The sequence below is a fragment of the Stegostoma tigrinum genome, chromosome 27 (genome assembly GCF_030684315.1).
Source record: "Stegostoma tigrinum isolate sSteTig4 chromosome 27, sSteTig4.hap1, whole genome shotgun sequence".
In the NCBI taxonomy this organism is placed as follows: domain Eukaryota; kingdom Metazoa; phylum Chordata; class Chondrichthyes; order Orectolobiformes; family Stegostomatidae; genus Stegostoma; species Stegostoma tigrinum.
The window spans coordinates 49979966-50002913 of record NC_081380.1 but is presented as its reverse complement, the minus strand read 5'-3'; the positions used below and the strand labels follow the sequence as shown (position 1 = coordinate 50002913).

At 43.7% G+C, this 22948-nt stretch overlaps 1 protein-coding gene across 2 annotated transcripts in view; it reads right to left on the bottom strand.

Annotated features, from left to right (window-relative positions):
* LOC125464461 (integrin alpha-E-like) overlaps positions 1 to 22948 on the bottom strand; it is a 245847-nt gene that overhangs the window by 93455 nt on the left and 129444 nt on the right. For both annotated transcript variants that reach the window (XM_059655494.1, XM_059655493.1), the window contains exon 21: positions 2677 to 2750. In XM_059655494.1, the coding sequence (XP_059511477.1) occupies positions 2677 to 2750 (74 nt within the window). The remainder of the gene's footprint in view (positions 1 to 2676; positions 2751 to 22948) is intronic.

Genomic DNA, 22948 nt, shown 5'->3' with positions numbered 1-22948 from the left:
GCTAGCATGGATAGAAGATTCGCTGTCTGGCAGGAAGCAGAGAGTGGTTAAAAGGACCTTTCTCAGGATGGCATCTGGTGACCTGTGGTGATCCACAAGGGTTGGACCCACAACTTTATACTTTATACATTAATGATCTAGATGAAGGGACTGAGGGCATTCGGTCTAAGGTTGCCAATGATAGCTGGTGGGACAAGTAGTATTAAGGAGGTGGGTCGCTGCAGAAGGACTTAGACAGTTTAGGATAGTGGGAATGTGGGAAAGTGTGAGGTCATGCACTTTCGTAAGAAGGATACAGGCATAGACTATATTCTAAATGGGAGGAAAATTTAGTAATCTGAAGTGCAAAGGGACTCGGGATACCTAATCCAGGATTCTTCTAAAGCAACAAATTGTGTAGCTGGATGAACACAGCAGGCTAAGCAACATCTCAACAGCACAAAAGCTGACGTTTCGGGCCTAGGCCCTTCCAGCATCTGCAGTTCCCATTATCTCTGATCACAATTTTCTCCTAAAGTAAACTTAGCAAACTAAGTTGAGTTGGTAATCAGGAATGTAAATGCAATATTGGCATTAATTTTAAAAAGACTAGAGTATAAAAGCTGGGATATACTTCTGAGGCTTTATAAAGGTCTAGTTGGACCACATTTAGAGTATTGTGAGTAATTTTGAGCCCCATATCTCAGGAAGGATGTACTGGCCCTGGAGCGGGTCGAGAGGAGGTTCACAGGAATGATCCCTGGAAAGGTGTGCTTAACATATGAGGAATGTTTGAGGGCTCTGGGTCTATGCTCAATGGAGTTTAGAAGGGTGAGCGAGTGGGGGGCCTGATTGAAACTTGCAGAATACTAAACAGCCTGGACAGAGCGGACCTTGGGAAGATGTTTCCATTAGTAGGAGAGAATGGATCTGAGGGCACAGCCTTAGAGTAAGGGGAAGATCCTTTAATACAGAGATAAGGGGAGACTCCTTCAGCCAAAGAGTGGTGAATCTATGGAATTCATTGTCACAGAAGTCTTTGGAGCCCACCTCATTGAGTATATTAAAGACAGAGATAGATCAGCTCTTAACTGTCAGAGGGATCAAAAGTTATGGGAAGAAAGCCAGAGAATGGGATTGAGAAACATATCAGCCATGATTGAATGATGGAGCAAATTCGATGGGCTAAATGGCCATCTGCCCCTATGTCTTACGGTCTCATGACCTAAAATGGAATTGAAACAAAGTTGCTGGAAAAGCTCAGCAGATTTGGCAGCATCTGTGAAGGTAAAAACACAGTTAATGTTTCGGGTCCAGTGACACTTCCCCAGAACTGAAATGAATGTTGGCCTTTATTTCAATGGCGTATAAAAGTAGAAAGGCTTTTGTTAAGGTAGAAGGGGAAAAGCTTAATCGAGATGTGAGAGGCAAGTTTTTTGCATAGAGGTTGGTGAGTGTTTCGAATGTGTTACCCCAGGAGGTTGTGGAGAAAGATACAAATGCAATGTCTAAGAGGCATCTTGACAGACATATGAATAGGCATGGAATAGAGAGAAATGCTAAATAAAAACAGAAAGAACTGTGGATGCTGTAAATCAGGAAGGAAAACAGAAGTTGCTGGAAAAGCTCAGCAGATTTGGCAGCATCTGTGAAGGAAAAAACAGAGTTAATGTTTCGGGTCCAGTGACACTTCCCCAGAACTGAAATGAATGTTGGCCTTTATTTCAATGGCGTATAAAAGTAGAGAGGTTTTGTTAGATCCATACAAGACTCTAGTCAGATCACACCTGGAATAGTGTGAACGATTTGGTCCTTTTATCCAAGAAAAGGTGTAACAGCATTGGAGGCAGTCCGGAGATAACTGTTACTAGGTAGAGAGGTACTGTCTTCTTTGGAGATGTTGAGCGGTTGCAGTCATTGGAATACAGAAGAATGAGAAGCAGCCTTACTGAAACATACACAGATTGGAAAAGGTGTTTCGTCTTGGGGAGAGTCTCAGAGCAGAGGGTGCAATCTCAGGATAAGGGGTGGCACATATAACACAGTAGTGAGGAGGAATTTCTTCTCTCAGAAGGCTGTAAATCTCTGGTATTCATTTCCATACAGGGCTGTCGAGGCTGGGTCATTAAAATTGTCAGGGCTGAGTTAGACAGCTCATTAATCAGTAAGGAAATCAAGGATGATCATGAATAGCTGGGAAAGAGTTGAGGATTATCAGATCAGCAATGATCTCATTGAATAGCAGAGAAAACTATGGACTAAATGGAGTACTCTTGCTCCTATGTCTTATGGTCTGATTCATCCACTTATAAGGTTCTCAAAGATAACGGGAACTGCAGATGCTGGAGAATCCGAGATAACAAGGTGTGGAGCTGGATGAACACAGCAGGCCCAGCAGCATCAGAGGAGCAGGAAGGCTGATGTTTCGGGCCTATACATCAGCTTTCCTGCTCCTCTGGTGCTGCTTGGCCTGCTGTGTTCATCCAGCTCCACACCTTGTTATCAGGTTCTCAAACCTGCTTTGAAAATTCATTCCCCATATTTTAATTTATTTCTCTTGAGATTTGAACCCTTCACCATTAATCTATACCCAATACACTCCTCGTGCATAATATTGATCCCCTGCTATTTTGATGATTTTGGTTCCTATCAATTTTATTCACATAAGCAGCATTATATCAAGAATTAAGTACTTACTCTGGAAGTTTGGATATCAGTTTTAGATTTGCATTACAGATATTGTCAGAACCACAGTCCTTCTGAAATTGGAGCTGAAAGAGAAAACAAAGATGTAAGCATGTAAACATTTCCCACACCTTATCAGGGGTTCTTCAACTTGTTGGAGTTTTTTGAGAATATGCCTATTCAAATTGATAAAGAGGAGTCAATGGATATAGTATGCATGGATTTTCAGAACGTCCCCCTTAGGAGATTGATTAGCAAAATTAAAGCAAAATTATGGAATATGAATGGCATGGATTAAGGATTGGTTAACAGGTAGAAAAAGAGAGGTAGTGAATAAGGGGATCGTTCTTATTTTGGCATGCGTGAATACTGGAGAACACCTTAGGATCAGTACTCAGGTCCCAGCTGTTCACAATATATATCAATGATTAGGACATGGGATTAATGTGATATTTCCAAATTTATAGCTGATGTAAAGCTAAGCAGGAATATGTGTTGCAAGGAAGATGTTAAACAACTTCAATAGGATGTAGACAAGCTCACTAAGTAGGTAATTCTCTCTGCCATGGGATATGATGTGGAAAAATGTGATGTTAGTCACTTCAGTAGGAGGTACAGTTGTATGAAGTATTTCTTAAGCAGTCAGAAGTTGGTAAAAGTAGATATAGAAAGATACTTGGGTATCTTTGCTGATCAGTCTCTGAAGGCTCACATGCAGGTACAGCAAATTCTTAGAAGGATAATGGAATTTAGCCTTTATTACATGAGGATTTGAGAACAGGCGTTAGTGAGGACTTCTTTCAGTTGTTAAGGAACTTGGTTACACCATATCTGATGTACTATGTGCAGATTGGTCTCCTTATCTCAGAAAAAGTATCAATACCACAGAGGGAGTGCAGCATATGATCTCCATGTTTGTTTCCAGGATGGCAGGACAGTCTTATGAAAAGGCATTGGGCAAACTGGCCTGTATTCTCCAGGGTTTTGAATAATGTGAGTGATCCCATTGCAACCTACAAAGTAGCTACAGAGACAGACAGAGTAGATGCAGTTGGGATGCAGATTAATGTTTACCAATGATGTAAAGGGTTATGGGAATGGTGTGAGTAAAAGGCATAAAGTGTTCAATCTACCGTGGTCATATTCAAGTGGAAGAGCAGATTTGGTAGGCCGATGATCAACTCCTATGTTGTTATATGATCATAGAATTACTGCTCCACAGGTATGTCATAGCACGGCTGAATGAGTTGATTAAAAATGTCTAGAATTATCCAGGGAGAGGTGATGGCCCAGCCATATTATCGCTAGACTATTAATCCAGAAACTCAGCCAATGTTCAGTGGACCTGGATTTGAATGGCATCATGGCAGATGGTAGATTTGAATTCAATTTTTATAAGTCTGCAATTAAGAATCTCCTGATGACCGTGTTGATAGGAAAAACCTATCAGGCTCACTAATGTGGAAATCTGGTCACCCTCACTTGATCTGCCCTACATGTGACTCCAGACCCCCAATAACATGGTCGAATCTACTGCCCTCTGAAGTGATCTAGTAAGCCACTCAGTTGTATCAATCACTCCGAAGTCTCAACAAAGAATTGACTCCGGACTGACCAGCTGGCATCAGCCTAGGTACTGGAAAAGACAATGCAGAAACAGCCCTGCTGACCTTACAAAGTCCTCCTTTCTAACATCTGGGTACTAGTGCCAAAATTGGGAGTGCTGTCTCATAACAACATGATGTAGTCATACACACAGAATCATATCTGAAAGCAAATGTCCCAGAAAGTATCATTACCATCCTGGGTATGTCATAGACTCATAGAGTTGATAGCACAGAAACAAACTCTTTGGTTCGACTTGTCTACACTAACCAAATATCCTAAACTGACCTACTGCCATTTGCCAGTATTTAGCCCATATTCCTCTAAACCCTTCCTATTCATATAACCATCCAGAGGCCTTTTAAATGTTAACTGTACCAGCTTCCACCATTTCCTCTGGCAGCTCATTCCATACACACACCATCCTCTGCATGGAAAAGCTACCCCTCAGGTCCCTTTTAAATCATTCCACCCTAAATGTAAACCTCTGCCTTCAATTTTGGACTCCCCTATCCTGGGAAAAAGACCTTGGCTATTCACTCTATCCATGTATCTCATGACTTTATAACTTCTATAAGGTCACCCCTAAGTCTCCAGCACTCCAGGGGCAAAGCTCCAGCCAATTCTGTTTTGCAAGATGGCAGTAGATTGGGCTCCTCACCGAGGTTCACCTGCTCTGACTGCTGTTGTTTCTTCTTCTGTCACCACTTCTCCCTTTTTTCTTTACTTTCCTTTTTTCTTGTGACCCCAGATGGCAGCAGTGAAAGATGGCATCAGCGATAGCATCGAAAGATGGCAGCAGAGTCAGTCAGCGGTGAAGTGCCCATTGAGGCTAAAAGCTGGCAAGTCGCAGTGAGGCATAGCTTGCCCGATATAGGTCAGCAGTGTTGGTCAGCAGCTGGTGAGTCCAGGTGGGTCTAGCAGGGGACAGCAAGCCTTCTTAGGGAAAATCCAGCTTAGAGCATCTGCAGGCCCATGGTTTAAGAAAGTACTACAATGTTTGAGTTTTTAACTTTATTTCTTTATTTTTCTACTTCTGTAACTAAGATTTTGTACCAAGATAATTTGTACTTCAGATAGTGCTGTGTGTGGTCACATTGCCCACTTTTTACCGTATGCTTGTATCCCATACTTGAATACAAATGACAATAAAACCTAAATCTAAAATCTAATCTGCTTAGCCTCTCCCTTCAGCTCAAACCCAGAAGGCTCCTAATTGGCCTGTGGAGGGAGAATGATGGGAGAGTCTCCACAGTGTAGAAAGAGGCCATTCAGCCCATTGAGTCTGCACCAACCATCCCAAACCTCCGAAGAGCATCTCACCCAGACCGAGACCTACCCTCACCCTTATAGCTAACCCACCTAGCTTGCACTTCCCTAGACACTACAGACAATTTAGCATGGCCAATCCACCTAAGCTGCACATCTTTGGATGTAGAGGGAAACCAGAGCACCTAGAGGGGTCCGATGAAGATATAGGAAGAACATGCAAACACCACACAGACAATCACCTGAGCTGGAACCAACACAAGTCCCTGGCGTTGTGAGGCAGCAGTACTAACCACTGAGCCACCGTGCTACCCTAACAGTGAGCGGTCAACTTCTGCAGGAATTTTACATGCAAACATGGGACTTAGGAGGAAAATTGTGCACAGCTGGGATGTTTTCCATTAATCTATCAGCTTCTCTGAGACTTGCAAATGAAGAACGGTGCCATGAAGGAGACACCCAATATTTGGTGCTGGTGTAACAATACTCCACTAAGAAATTACCACGTTCAAGAAGAATGATGTGATTGGAAACAAATATCTTTATAATGCACCCATTTCAACTAGATTTAAGCATTTCAATAATTTAGTTACTATTTTAATTGAAATTGTCTCATCTAATTTTTACAATTCTATTGACTCAAGTATGCATTTTCCAAATTCTAAAAGCTTTCTACACAGACAGGAGATCAGTTCTCACCCTCCCTGTTGTGCACAGATCAGGACTGTACTGTAGTCAGCCTTTGGACACTGAATCACTGTCCACTGAAATATCAAACAAAACGCACTGGCTAAATTTTAATTTAAAAAGAGCTCTCTAGATGTTACATGGCAACATTTGCAAGTTTTGATAAGGGATTTAAGCTATTCTTAGAATAAAATGTTAAACATTTTAGAAGAGAGATTTCTTCAAATGAAATTAACTATTCAGAAACTTCAGTACAGAAAGAATCTGGTAATTATCATATTGTTATACTCAGTCTGAAAAAATGAGGAAAGGAAATTGATTCAGCTCAGATACAAATCTACCTTGAAGGTAAGCAATCACAGCCGATGAAAGTAGAAAAATAACAATGTGAGAGGTTCCAGAGATAGCATGAAACAATAATGAAGGAATAGCTAGACATGATGAATTTAAGTGAATGAGAGGATTTGAAAATAAATCAAAAAGTAATATGTGTAAAATATATGGATAGGAAACATTAACTCAGAAATGAGATAAGCATTACCAAGCCAGAGGGGAAAAATTAAATTTTTGAGGGGTGATTGAATTCCATCAATAAATGTTAAAAGGTTACTCTGCATAAACAAAACTTACACAGAATCAGTCTCAGCTTACCAAGACAAAACCATCCAGTGCATGTTTACCAATTATGTTCATCATACTGAAGGGGGAACAGTTCAGATCTTTGTTGGCTGAAAGGTCATGTCAGTGCATTGAAACCTCCAAATGCAAATCACTCACTCCCAACATTACACTTCACTCACTATTTCACACTAATCACATACTATTTCTAGCTTATTGGGAAATGGTGGTTGGTTCCCTGGGGATGGTGGAAACAGGTGGTGAAGGGAAATATCATTACTGAAGCAAGTGAAGGTAGGGCGGGGAATTGAATCTAGACAAGGGGATGATGAGCTGGGTCCACAGTGGGAAAGACGGTAGTGGGCAAAGGGATGGCAAGTCTGGACCGGAGGAAGTTTACATCTGGAGTGGTGGGAGTGGGCGTGAGGAGGGAAGTGATGGTGCAGTGCAGAGTGAATGAAGGGGGCTTTCCAGGCTGCAATCAGAGACAGAGAATCAGGTCCATTGCAGAGCAAGGAGGAGGGGGAGTCAGGTGTGAAGTGAATGAAAAACTGTCGCCTCCAAAGTGGGTAAAGGGAAGGAGTAGATCCAAAGTGGGGGAGGGATGTGGGGTCCTGGAATATTTGGACAGGATCTGGTAGGCATAATTGGGAAATGTGTGAGCTAACTACAGGATCAGTTTAATAGTTAAGTAGGAGTTAGACAATGTGGTGTGGTAGCTGTCAGATTAAACCATTACCAGTCATCTCTCTTTCATGAAAGAGCAGCCCCTTAGTCCTCTGTGACTATGGCAATTTTATCTTTTCTTGAGTTACTATTCCCTTAACGTCATCAGAGCTCTCCAAATTTTCCCTTTTAAATTGAGGCTTTTGGAGAATTTTTAGATGAATTTCCCAGTGGAATCTACAATTTCTTTGGCAATTCTTTTGAAGTCTGCCTGAATGGGATTTGCAGGTTACCCACATGTAACCCCAATATATGTTGGAATAATAACTGTTTGATCATTGGAAAATCGGAGCCATTGACTTCATTTTGCTCTCTACAGATAGCGTCAGATCTTCTGAGCATTTCAAACATTTTCTATTTTTTCTTTAGATGCCCAACAGTATTTTGCTTCTCTGTTATTCAACTTTAGCTCTTTGCTTTCCACAGAAGACATCTTCTTAATTCCAGCGATCAGTGCACTCCTGTCCTCCTGGCAGGATGGACCCAACAGAGGTGGCAGCGCAGTGACATACAGACAGAAGGAAGTTGCCATGGGAGCCCTCAACATTAACTCCAGAACCAATGAAGTCTCATGGCATCAGGTTAAAATTGAGCAAGGAAACAGCCCAGTTCATCCCCACCCCCGCCCCCAACAACTGCATCACACAACCAGCTCAGCTCGTCCCCTCCCCCCACTGCATCCCAAAACCAGCCCAGCCTGTCTCCGCCTCCCTAAACTGTTCTTCCTCTCACCCATCCCTTCCTCCCACCTCAAGCTGCACCTCCATTTCCTACCTACGAACCTCATTCCACCTCCTTGTCCTGTCCATCTTCCCTGGACTGACTTATCCCCTCCCTACCTCCCCACCTATACTCTCCTCTCCACCTATCTTCTTTTCTCTCCATCTTTGCTCTGCCTCCCCCTCTCTCCCTATTTATTGCAGAACCCTCTCCCCATCCCTCTCTCTGATGAAGGGTCTAGGCCTGAAATGTCAGCTTTTGTGCTCCTGAGATGCTGCTTGGCCTGCTGTGTTCATTCAGCTCCACACTTTGTTATCTTGGATTCTCCAGCATCTGCAGTTCCCATTATCTCAAGGATACCTCCTGCTGGTTACCAATGAACTGGCCTCTTTGAGCTCATGAATTAGAGTTCCTCCATGTTGAACATCATTTAGAAGAAGCACTGAGCGTGAAAAATGTGCACAATTCACGCTGGTGGGGTATTTTAATGTCTACCGCCAAGACTGGCTCAGCAGCAGCACTACTGATCAAGCACGCTGTGTGCTAAAGGTCCTAAAGATTAGATCTTCAGCAGGTGGTGAAGAAATTAACAAGAAGGAAAAACATATTGGACTTCATCCACACCAATCTGCTGGCTGCAGATGCAACTGTCCATCACAGTGTCATTAAGAGACATCACTGCACAGTCCCGGTAGAGACAAAGTCCTGCCATTGTTCTGAGAATCTCTTCCATCATGTTGCGTGGCAACTCAAGACTGCACATCAATGAGGTGCTATGGATCATCAACAACAGCAGAATTGCAACCTCGTGGCCTGGCATATCCCCGACTCTACCTTTACCATCAAGCCAGAGGATCGACCCAGGTACAATGAAAAGTGCAAGAGGGCATGCTAGGAGCAATATCAGGCATATCTAAACATGAGGTGTCAACTTAGTGAAGCCACCAAACAGGAATACTTGCACGCCAAATCGCATCAGCAGCAAATGATAGTAAGGCATTGGATCTAAGCTCTGCAATCCTTCCACATCCAGTTGTGAATGACGGTGGGCAACTAAACAACTCACTGGAGGAGGAGGTTCCATAAATATCCCCATCCTCAATGACAGGTTAGACAGAGGATCTTGATCGTCACTGGCTTGGAGGGCCGAAGGGCCTGTTCCTGTGCTGTAATTTTCTTTGTTCTTTGTTCTTTGATCAAAGTGCCCAACATGTATGTGCAAAAGATAAGCCTGAGTATTTGCAGCAATTATCAGCCAGAAGTGCCGAGCAGACCCATCTTGGCCTCTTCCAGTGGTCCCCAGCATCACAGATGCAAATTTTGATTGAGTCCATATGATATAAAATTATAGTTGGAAACACTAGATATTGCAAAGGCTATGAGCCCAGACAACATTTCTGAAATAGTACTGAAGACATGCACTCCAGTATGGGCTCCTCCCCTTGCCAAGCTGTTCCAGTACAGTTGCAACATTGGCATCTATTCAACAATGTGGACAATTGCCCAAGTATGCCCTGTACACAAAAAGCAGGACAAATCCATCCCGGCCAATTACTGCCCCTTCAGTCTCCTCTCGATCATCAGTGAAGTGATGGAAGGTGTCAGTAACGGCACTATCAAGCAGCACCTGCCCAGCAATAACCTGCTCAGTGACGCCCAGTTTGGGTTCCACCAGGGCCACTCAGCTCCTGATCTCATTACAGCCTAGGTTCAAACATGGAAAAAAGAGCTGAATTCCAGAGGGAGGAGAGGGTGACAGCTCTTGACATCAAAACTGCATTGACCAAGCATGGCATCAAGGAGTCCTAGTGAAACTGGAATCAACGGGTATCGGGGGCAAAATCTTTGCTGGTTAGAGTCATACCTGACACATTGGAAAATGGTTGTGGTTGTTGGAGATCAGTCATCTCAGCTCCAGGACATCTCCGCAGGAGTTCCTCAGGATAGTGTCTTTGGCCTAACTATCTTCAGCTGCTTCATCAATGACCTTCCCTCCATTGTAAGGTCAGAAGTGGGGAAGTTCGCTGATTATTACAATGATCAGCACCACTTGCAAGTTCTCAGATACTGAAGCAGTCCATGTTCAAATGCAACAAGATCTGGAGAATATCCAAGTTTGGGCTGACAAGTGGCAAGTAACATTTCACACCAAATAAATATCAGAATGTGACCATATTTAATAAGAATCAATCTAACTGTTCTCCTTGACATTCAATGGTATTATCATAATTGAAACCCCCAATATCAACATCCTCGGGTTTACCATTAACTAGAAAATCAAACTAGACTTGCCACATGAACATAGTCACTACAAGAACAGTTCAGAGGCTGGGGACATTGCGATGAGTAACTCACTCTCCAAAGCCTGTCCATTATTTACGAGGCACAAGTCAGGAGTGTGATGGAATACTCCCCACTTGTCTGGATGGATGCAGCTCCAATAACACTCAAGAAACTTGGCATCATCCAGGACGTAGCAGCCCCTTGATTGGCATCGCATCCACAAATTTCCATTCTCTGCATCACCAACGCTCAGTCGCAGCAGTATGTACTATCTACAAGATGTACTGCAGAAACTCATGAAAGATCCTTACACAGCATCTTCCAAGCCCACAACCATTTCATCTAGATTGTTTGATCTATTGTTGTCATATGTACCGAGATGAAGTGAAGTGTTGTTTACTTGCTTACAGGCAGATCATACCATACACAGTAGCAGAACAGAGTGCAGAATACAGTGTTCCAGCAGAGAAGGTGCAGAGAGGCAGAACAAAATTAACATTTGAGAGGCCCATTCAAAAGTCTGATAACAGCGGGGAAGAAGCTATTCTTGCATCTTTTCGTACTGGTGTTCAAACTTATATATCTTCTGCCCAGGGGAATAGGGTGGAAGAGAGTACATCTGAGGTTGGAGGAGTCTTTGAATATGTTGGTTGCTTTCCCGAGGCAGTGGGAAGTACGGATGGAGTCAATGGATGGAAGGCTGGTTTGTGTGATGGACTGGACTATGTTCACGACTCTCTATAGTATCTTGCGGTCTTGGGAAGAGCTATTACCAAACCACACTGTGATGCATCTAGATAGGATGCTTTCTACCGTGCATCTATAAAAATTGGCAAGAGTCCTTATGAGTTTGATGAATTTCCTTCGTGCTCTGAGGAAATAGAGATATTATTGTGCTTTCTTGACCCTCATGTCGACATGCGTGGACTTGGACAGATTATTAGCGATCATCACTCCCAGAAACTTGATGCTTTAGACCATGTCCACCTAAGCACCATTGATGCAGAAAGGGGTGTGCCCTCCACTCTGCTTCCTGAAATTTCACCGATCTTGTTGGAGAGGTTGTTGTCTTTATATCTTGCCACGAAGCACTCAATCTCTCATCACCATCTGCAAGTTCCCCTCCAAGATACTCACCATCCTGACTTGGAAATATATCACTGTTCCTTCACTGTCACTATATTAAAATCCTGGAATTCCCTCCCTAACAGCACTGTGGATCAGCCCACAGCATGTGAACTACAGCAGTTCAAGAAGGCAGTTCACCATCACCATCTCCAGGGGAACTGGGATGGACAATAAATGCTAGCCAGCCAGCTATGCCCAGGTCCCATGAATGAATAATAATACCTTAATAGCAAATTTTGAGAAAACAGAACTTTAACAGATATATTAATACCACAGAGAGCTTCTGATTGTGGTAAATAACTGAATTTTGACACTTTTTAAACAAAGTCAGTTTTTTTTATTCATTTACAGAATGTGAGTTAGCATTTATTTCTAATCCATAACTGCCCTTTAAAATATAGAGTTGAACTGCTTTCTTGAAGGTAGCTGAGTATCTTGATAGGCCATTCAGAGCACAATGAAAATTCGAACATATTGCTGAGCATCAGGAGTCACATATAGGCTGCCTTGGCCTAAGGAAGAGCCAAAAGGGACAGAGGGATTTTTACATTAATATTTACATTTATAATACTACCTTTCCATTCCACCAGTATCTAATTTATTGAATTTAAATCCCCCAGCTACTGTGTTGGGGTTTGAATTTTTATTTCTGGTTCATTAACCCAGTCATCTAAGTGACAATCCTGGTACCATAATATGACCTGTAATATAGCACTTTCTTTGTAAGGGAATATTCTTTGACCAAATCCACACAAATATCACATAGACAGAGGAAGAGATATAAGCTGCAAATTTTCATTTCATCTAATGCCACAAATCATTCAGCTTGACACAAAGAACTGCTCTTATACAACCAAAAGTAGTAGCAGGAAATATTTAGCCCTATATCCTTACAAAATTTGTCAAATTGCTTGAAATATTTAGCACTGTATTTTGATCAGATAGTGCAAGATTCCAGTAGAATCATAGAATAAAAGAATCATACAGTACAAAAGAAGCCCTTCGGCCCATTGAATCTGTACCACCAAAAATACATTACTACCTCACTAGTCCCATTTTCCTGCACTGGGCCCATTGCCTTGAATGTCATGACGATATGTACAATATCCTTATATGAAATTGGTTATTCTGAAAACTTATTTTTTATATACAATAGCTATTACATTTTATAAACTCCCACATTAAGAACAAGACAATTATTTTTCCATTATACCTTCAGGATAAAGAAAATGCCATTGTATTTCACAAATAAGCTTAAATAAATGAAAGACATCCACCTACCGTTATGACACAGCTAAATCAAATTAGCCTCCCTATTCCTATATTTGCAATACAGTAAAATTAAAGCATTCAATGACCCTCAAAATCCCCCCATTATTTCCTAAACAGATTTTTTGAATAGCCAATATCAGACACAAAGTTTACACCTTCAGCAAAAAAATAACTATCTATTATTAAGACAGTTGCTTTGGCTGAATAAAGTTAAATAATAAGGTATTCTAATTAATGCTTATTATTATACCCAATCTTCTTTGATTCCAGGTGGGGCTTGCAGCTGGGTCTGAGTGGGATGCTCTTCAGGGGTCATTGTACACGCATTGGGCTGAATGGCTTCTTTCCGCACTGTGGGGATTCTATTCTATTCTAACTTGACTTGCAGACAGTATATTGCACATCTAACACCCTGAATGAAAGAACTTTTCCAAATCCCCTCTTAACCTCCTGCCTTTCATTTTAAAAGTATGACCTTCCAACTAATTAGAATAGCTTGTTTCAATCCACACCATCCATGCCCCTTTATAGTTTTACATACATTTTTCAGGTGCCTTCTTAACCTTCTCTGCTTAAAAGAAAACAACCCAAGATCATCCAACCTCTTCCGTTCATTCCAACGCTCAATCGCAGGCAACATCCTGGGAAATCTCCTGTTCACCAGCTCCAGTTCAATCATATCCTTCCTGTACTGCACACAGCTCTCCAGCAGTGGCCTAACCAAAGTTCTGTCCATCTCCTTGGAGACAGTAAAGACTGCAGATGCTGGAAGGCAGAGTCAATAAATGTGAATCTGGAAAAGCCCAGCGGGTCAGACAACATCCGAGGAGCAGGAAATTCAACGTTTCAGGCCTGAAGAAGGGTTATGGCCTGAAACATTGACTTTCCTGGTCGTCGGACCCTGACTGACCTACTGTATTTTTCCAGCCTCACAGATATAGACTTCTGTACAGCTCCAGTATGCCTTCCCTGCTCTCATATACCACCACTGAAAAAAAAAGCAAGCAACCCGTATACAATCTTAACTACCCTATTAACCCCTGTTGCTGCCTTCAGGATCTGTGGACAAGCATCCCACGGTGCCTCTGTTAGAACATAGAACAATACAGCGCAGAACAGGCCCTTCGGCCCTCAATGTTGTGCCGACCTGTGAACTCATCTCAGCCCATCCCCCTACATTATCCCATCATCATCCATATTCTTATCCAAGGACTGTTTAAATGCCCCTAATGTGGCTGAGTTAACTACATGGGCAGGCAGGGCGTTCCAAGCCCTTACCACTCTCTGAGTAAAGAACCTGCCTCTGACATCTGTCTGAAATCTATCACCCCTCAATTTGTAGCTATGCCCCCTCGTACATGCTGATGTCATCATCCTAGGAAAAAGACTCTCACTGTCCACTCTATCTAATCCTCTGATCATCTTGTATGTCTCCATTAAATCCCCTCTTAGCCTTCTTCTCTCCAATGAGAACAGACCCTAATCCCTCAGCCTGTCTTCCGAAGACCTTCGCTCCAGACCAGGCAGCATCCTGGTAAATCTCCTCTGCACCTTTTCCAATGCTTCCACATCCTCCCTGTAATGGGGTGACCAGAACTGCACACAATATTCCAAATGAGGCTGCACTAGCGTTTTGTACAGTTGCAGCATTAAATCCCGGCTCCGGAACTCAATCCCTCTACCAATAAAACCTAACACACCGTAAGCCTTCTTAACAGCACTACCAACCTGGGTGGCAACTTTCAGGGATCTATGTACATGGACACCAAGACCCCTCTGCACATCCACACTACCAAGAATCTTTCCATTGACCCAGTATTCTGCCTTCCTATTATTCTTCCCAAAGTGAATCACCTCACATTTATCCGTATTAAACTCCATTTGCCACCTTTCAGCCCAATTCTGCAGTTTATCCAAGTCGCCCTGCAACCTGCAACATTCTTCCACATTGTCCACCACTCCACCGACTTTAGTGTCATCTGCAAACTTACTAACCCATCCACCTCTGCCTGTGTCCAAGTCATTTATAAAAATAACAAACAGCAGTGGTTACAAAACAGATCCTTGAGGCACACCACTAGTAACCGGACTCCAGGCTGAATATTTTCCAACAACCAGCACTCGTTGCCTTCTTACAGAAAGCCAGTTTCTAATCCAAACTGCTAAATCTCCCTCAATCCCATGCCTCTGTATTATCTCCAATAGCCTACCATGTGGAACCTTGTCAAAGGCTTTATTGAAGTCCATGTACACCACATCAACTGCCCTTCCTTCATCCACATGCTTGGCCACCTTCTAAAAAGACTCAACGAGGTTTGTGAGACACGACCTGCCCTTGACGAATTGATGCCGACTATGTCGAATCAAATCATTGCTTGCTAGATGGTTATAAATCTTATTTCTTATAATCCTTTCCAAAACTTTTCCTACAACAGACATAAGGCTCACAGGCCTATAATTACCTGGGTCATCTCTACTGCCCTTCTTGAACAAGGGCACAACATTTGCAATCCTCCAGTCCTCTGGTCCTAAACCTGTAGACAATGAGGACTCAAAGGTCAAGGCCAAAGGCTCCGCCACCTCCTCCCTAGCTTCCCAGAGAATCCTTGGAAAAATCCCATCTGGTCCTGGGGATTTATCCACCTTCACACGTTCTAGAATTGATTACACCTCCTCCTTACTAACCTCAATCCTTTCAATTCTAGAAGCCTGTAACTCAGTCTTCTCCTCTACAATATTCTCCTTTTCCTGAGTGAAAACAGATGAGAAATAATCATTTAGCACCTCTCCAATCTCCACAGGGTCCACACACAACTTCCCACTTCTGTCTTTGACTGGCCCTATTCTTACCCTAGTCATCCTCTTATTCCTCACATACCTATAGAAAGCTTTAGGGTTCTCCTTTATTCTACCTGCCAATGTCTGCTCATGTCCTCTCCTTGCTCTTCTTAACTCTCTCTTTAAATCCTTCCTAGCTAATCTGTAACTCTCCATCGCCTCATTGAACCATCTCGTTTCATGGTCACATAAGCCTCCCTCTTCCGCTTAACAAGAGATACAACTTCTTTAGTCAACCACGGTTCCCTTTCCTTATCACGTCCTCCCTGCCTGACAGGGACATACCTATCAAGGACACACAATATCTGTTCCTTCAGCCAGCTCCAAATTTCGATTGTCCCCATCCCCTGCATTTTGCTAACCCATTCAATGCCTCATAAGTCTTGCCTAATCACATTATAATTGCCCTTCCCCCATCTATAACTCTTGCCTGTGGCATGTTCCTATCCCTTTCTATCACTAAACTAAATGTAACCGAATTATGGTCACTCTCTCCAAAGTGCTCACCTACCACTAAATCAAACACCAGGCCTGGTTCATTACCAAGTACCAGATCCAGTGTGGCCTCCCCTCTTGTCGGCCCTTCGACATACTGTGTCAGGAAACCCTCCTGCGCACATTGGACAAAAACTGATCCATCCGACGTACTAGAGTTATAGCATTTCCAGTCAATGTTAGGGAAGTTAAAGTCTCCCATAATGACCACCCTGTTCCTTTCACTCCTGCCCAGAATCATTTGGCCAAACCTCTCCTCCACATCCCTGGAACTTTGCTAACCCTAACCCTCACCCTAAACCTAACCTTGATCCTGACCCTAACACTAACTCTCATCCTAACCCCGACACTGACCCTGACATAAACCCTAACCCTAACCCTAACCCTGACTCTAACACTATCCCTATCGCTAACTCTGGCCCTAACAATTACCTTGACTCTAACCTTAACCCTTAACGCAGACCCGAATCCTAACCATAACCCTGGCCCTAATTCTGATACTGACCATAACCTTAGCCTTAGCCTTGACTCTAACCCTAATCCTCACCATACCCTAAACCTCACCCACACCCTAACCTCAACCATAACCTCAACCCTAACCCTAACCTTAATCATAACCTGAAACATGACCCAAAATCTCAACCAGAACCAAACACTGACACAGTCCCTAACCTTGACCCTAAGGCTGACGCTAGCCCTAACTTTGACCCTAACCCTAACCATGACCTTAACGTTAACTCTAATCCTAACTGTGGCTGTACCGAAACCATAGCCCAAAGCCTAACCTAAACCTTAACCTGTACCCTGACCTGAACAGTGACCCTGACCCTAAACCTGACCCCGAACCTACCCCTAACTGGGACCCTAACCCTAACCCTAACCCTGACCCTAACCCTAACCCTGAAATTACCCTTGATGCTAACCCTACCCCAACCCGATTGCTAACCGTAACCCTAATCATAACACTATCTCTATCACACTAACCCGAACCCTGACCTTGACCCCATCTCTAACCTTGACTGAAATCTTAATCCTGACCCTAACCCTCACACTAACCTTAACTGTCCACGGGTATAGTGCCAGAAGATTGGAAAGAGGCAATCATCATACTCTTATTCAACAAAGGGAACGGGGATAACCCTGGAAATTATAGGCCAGTTAGTCTTACTTCAGTGGTGGGCAAATTACTGGAAAGGGCTCTGAGAGATAGGATTTATGATCACTTGGTTAAGCACAGTTTGATTCATGATAGTCAGCATGGATTTGTGAGGGGTAGATCATGCCTCACAAACTTATTGAATTCTTTGAAGAGGTGACCAAACACATGGGTGAAGGTAGAGCAGTGGATATGGTATAGATGAATTTCAGTAGGCATTTGATAAGGTTCCCCATGCAGCAGGTAAGGGGCATGGGATAGGGGAAATGTGGCAGATTGGATTCAGAATTGGCTGATCCTTAGAAGACAAAGGGCGGCAGTGAATGGAAAATATTCAATATTGTGCTCAGTGACGAGTGGTGTGCCACAAGGGTCTGTTCTGGGTCCTCTTCTATTTGTGATTTTTGTAAATGATTTTGATGAAGGAGTGGAAGGGTGGATTAGTAAGTTCATGGATGGTACAAAGGTGGGTCAAGTTGTGGATAGTGCAGAGGCCTGTTCTAAGTTACAGAAGGGATATTGATAGGATGCAGAGCTGGGCTGGTAAGTGGCAGATGGAGTTTAACCCTGAAAAGTGTGAGGTGATTCATTCTGAAAGGACAAACTTAAAAGCAGAATACAGGGTTAACAGAAAGATTCTTGGCAGTGTGGAGGAGCAGAGGGACCTTGGGGCTTATGTTCACAGTTCCCTGAAAGCTGCCACCCAGGTGGATAGAGTTGTTAAGAAGGCGTATGGTGTGTTAGCTTTCATTAATAGTGGGATTGAGTTCAAGGGCTGTGAAGTTATGTTCCAGGTATACAAAAGCCTGGTTCAGCCACATCTGGAGTATTGTGTCCTGTTCTAGTTGCCTCATTACAGGAAAGATGTGGAAGCATTGGAAAAGTTTCAGAGGAGATTTACTAGGACGTTGCCTGGAATAGAGGAAAGGTCTTACAAGGAAAGGTTGAGAGAGCTAGGGCTTTTCTCTTTAGGGTGACGAAGGATGAGAGGTGACTTAATAGAGGTGTTCAAAATGATCAGGGGTATAGATAGAGTGGACAGCCAGAGACTTTTTCTGAGGGTGGAGGTAGCATTTATGAGGGGGCATAGTTGTAAAATGAATAGAGGTAGATATAGGGGAGATGTCAGAGGTAGGTTCTTTACTCAGAGAGTGGTCGAGGAATGGAATGCATTGCCGGAGAGGGTAGTGGAGTCGGCCTCATTAGGGGCATTTAAGCAGCTATTAGATAGGCATATGGATGATAGTATAAGGTAGTGGTGAAGGTTAGATATACCTTAGGTTTAGCGTAAAATTTTAGCACAACACTGTGGGCCAAAGGGCCTGTGCCTTGCTGTACTGTTCTACGTTCTACTAACCCTAGCCTTCACAGAAAAGCCCACCCTTTTCCTACACTTAACCTTAGAATTCACCTGAACGTTCGCACTGACCCGAAACTAACCCTAACCTTGACCCTTTAGGGTTAGGGTTAGGATCAACATGCCTGATGCTGAGCCTGACGTCAGTGGTTGGGAAGCTACTAGAGAAGATACTGAGGGATAGGATCTATTCCCATTTGGAAGAAAATGGGCTTATCAGTGATAGGCAACACGGTTTTGTGCAGGGAAGGTCATGTCTTACCAACTTAATAGAATTCTTTGAAGACGTGACAAAGTTGATTGATGAGAGAAAGGCTGTAGATGTCATGTACATGGACTTCAGTAAGGCATTTGAAAAGGTTCCCCATGGCAGGCTGATAGAGAAAGTGAAGTCGTATGGGGTCCAGGGTGTGCCAGCTAAATGGATAAAAAAACTGGCTAGGCAACAGGAGACAGAGAGTACTAGTAAAAGGGGGTTTCTCACATTGGAGGCCTATGACCAGTGGTGTTCCACAGGGATCTGTGCTGGGACCACTGTCGTTTGTGATATATGTAAATGATTTGGAGGAAGGTAGAGGTGGTCTGATCAGCAAGTTTGCAGATGACACGAAGATTAGTGGAGTAGCAGATAGTGAAGGGGACTGTCAGAGATTACAGCAGAATATAGATTGACTGGAGAGTTGGGCAGATAAATGGCAGATGGAGTTCAATCCGGGCAAATGCGAGGTGATGCATTTTGGAAGATCTAATTCAAGGGCAAACTATACAGTAAATGGAAAAGTCCTAGGGAAAATTGATGAACAGAGAGATCTGGGGGTTCAGGTCCATTGTTCCCTGAAGGTGGCAACGCAGGTCAATAGGGTGGTCAAGAAGGCATACGGCATGCTTTCCTTCATCGGACAGGGTATTGAGTACAAGAGTTGGCAGGTCATGTTACAATTGTATAAGGTTTGGTTCGGCCACATTTAGAGTACTGTGTACAGTTCTGGTCGCCACATTACCAAAAGGATGCTTTGGAGAGGATGCAGAGGAGGTTCGCCAGGATGTTGCCTGGTATGGAGGGTGCTAGCTATGAAGAGAGGTTGATTAGATTAGGATTATTTTCATTAGAAAGACGGAGATTGAGGGGGGAGCTGATTGAGGTCTACAAAATCATGAGGGGTATAGACAAGGTGGATAGCAAGAAGCTTTTTCCCAGAGTGGGGGACTCAATTACTAGGGGTCATGAGTTCAAAGTGAGAGGAGGAAAGTTTAAGGGAGATATGCTTGGAAAGTTCTTTACGCAGAGGGTGGTGGGTGCCTGGAACATGTTGCCAGCGGAGATGGTAGACGCAGGCACGTTAGCGTCTTTTAAGATATATCTGGACAGGTACATGGATGGGCAGGGAGCAAATGGACACAGGCCGTTAGAAAATAGATGACAGGTTTGACAGAGGATCTCGATCAGTGCAGGCTTGGAGGGACAAAGGGCCTGTTCCTGTGCTGTAATTTTCTTTGTTCTTCGTTCTTTGACCCTAACCTTAGCCGAGACCCTAACCCAAAACTAAACCCAACCCTAACCATGACCCTCACCCTAACACTGAACCTCTCACAAAACCTGATTTCAACCATCATCCTGACACTAACCCTAGGCCTAACCATAACACGAAACCTGGCCCTAAACCTCAGCCTAACCCTAGCCCAGATCTTAACCCTAAACCTGACCTTGACCCAAGCTCTAACCCTGACTCAAACCATAACCCTGCACTAACCCTCACATTGACGCTAACCCTAAACCTAAACCTGAACCTGACCAAACCCCTAACCCTAACTCTAACCCTAGCCCTAACCCTAACCCGAACCTGAACCCTAAACCTAACCCTCACCACACCCCCTAAACATAGAACATAGAACATAGAACAGTACAGCACAGAACAGGCCCTTCAGCCCACAATGTTGTGCCGACCATTGATCCTCATGTATGCACCCTCAAATTTCTGTGACCATATGCATGTCCAGCAGTCTCTTAAATGACCCCAATGACCTTGCTTCCACAACTGCTGCTGGCAACGCATTCCATGCTCTCACAACTCTCTGCGTAAAGAACCTGCCTCTGACATCCCCTCTATACTTTCCACCAACCAGCTTAAAACTATGACCCCTCGTGCTAGCCATTTCTGCCCTGGGAAATAGTCTCTGGCTATCAACTCTATCTATGCCTCTCATTATCTTGTATACCTCAATTAGGTCCCCTCTCCTCCTCCTTTTCTCCAATGAAAAGAGACCGAGCTCAGTCAACCTCTCTTCATAAGATAAGCCCTCCAGTCCAGGCAGCATCCTGGTAAACCTCCTCTGAACCCTCTCCAAAGCATCCACATCTTTCCTATAATAGGGCGCCCAGAACTGGACGCAGTAATCCAAGTGCGGTCTAACCAAAGTTTTATAGAGCTGCAACAAGATCTCACGACTCTTAAACTCAATCCCCCTGTTAATGAAAGCCAAAACACCATATGCTTTCTTAACAACCCTGTCCACTTGGGTGGCCATTTTAAGGGATCTATGTATCTGCACACCAAGATCCCTCTGTTCCTCCACGCTGCCAAGAATCCTATCCTTAATCCTGTACTCAGCTTTCAAATTCGACCTTCCAAAATGCATCACCTCGCATTTATCCAGGTTGAACTCCATCTGCCACCTCTCAGCCCATCTCTGCATCCTGTCAATGTCCCGCTGCAGCCTACAACAGCCCTCTACACTGTCAACGACACCTCCGACCTTTGTGTCGTCTGCAAACTTGCTGACCCATCCTTCAATTCCCTCGTCCAAGTCATTAATAAACCTAACCCTCACCCTCACCTTCACCACACCCCTAAACCTAACCCTCACCCTAACACTAACCCTAACCCTAACACTAACACTGACACTAACACGAACACTAGCCCTCACCACACCCCTAAACCTAGCCCTCACCCTAACCCTAACACGAACCCTAACCCTCACCCCACCCCTAAACCTAACCCTCACCCTAACCCTAGCACTAAGACTAACCCTAACCCTCACCACACCCCTAAACCTAACCCTCACCCTAACCCTAGCACTAAGACTAACCCTAACCCTCACCACACCCCTAAACCTAACCCTCACCCTTACCCTAACCCTGACCCTAAGCCTAATCCTAAACCTGACCCTCACTATACCCCAACCATAACCATCACCCTCAACCTAAACCTAGCCCTAATCCTCACAATAACTCGCACCCAGACCCTAATCCTCACCCTAACCCTAACCCTAACCCTCACCCTCACCCTAAGCCTGACCCTCACCCTAACCCTAACACTAACACTAACCCTCACCACACCCCGAAACCTAGCCCTCACCCTAACCTTAACCCTAACCCTAACCCTAACACTAACACTAACACTAACCCTAACCCTCACCACACCCCTGAACCTAACACTCACCCTTACCCTAACCTTAACCCTAACACTGACCCTGATCCTGACCCTAAGCCTAATCCTAAGCCTGACCCTCACTATTCCCCAACCATAACCATCACCCTCAACCTAAACCTAGCCCTAATCCTCACCATAACTCTCACCCTGACCCTAACTCTCACCCTAACCCTAACGCTAACCCTGAGCCTGACCCTCGCCCTAACCCTAACCCTAACCCTATCCCTAAACCTAACCCTAACCCTAACCTTGTTTCTGATGACAGTTTAGCTCATAACTGGAAAACACTGAATTAAGGGAAAAGGCAAAAGATGCAGAGTAGAGATGAGGTGAAATATTTTTATGACCTGTGTTGCTGTGATCTGAAATTTGCTGCCTGGAATTATGATGGAAGCAGATTCAGTAAAGTGGAAGTATGCTTGAAAAGGTAAAGGAACCAGGGTTTTAGGGAAATAGGAGAATGGGACTAATTGGCCCGCTCTTTCATAGAGCCAGCACAGGAGTGATGGGTCAAATAACCTCCTGAGCTATAAGAATCTGCGTTCAGAGTGAGAGATACTTGTTTTTAATTTTATTTTTTAACATACTTTTGTTGCATTTTAAACTGGCTGCTATGAATACAGAATGATAAAGTTGGTTGCTTCAAGAAATCTCCAGCAGCTACCAGGTCAAAAGGTATCTCCTTGTCTCTCTCTAATT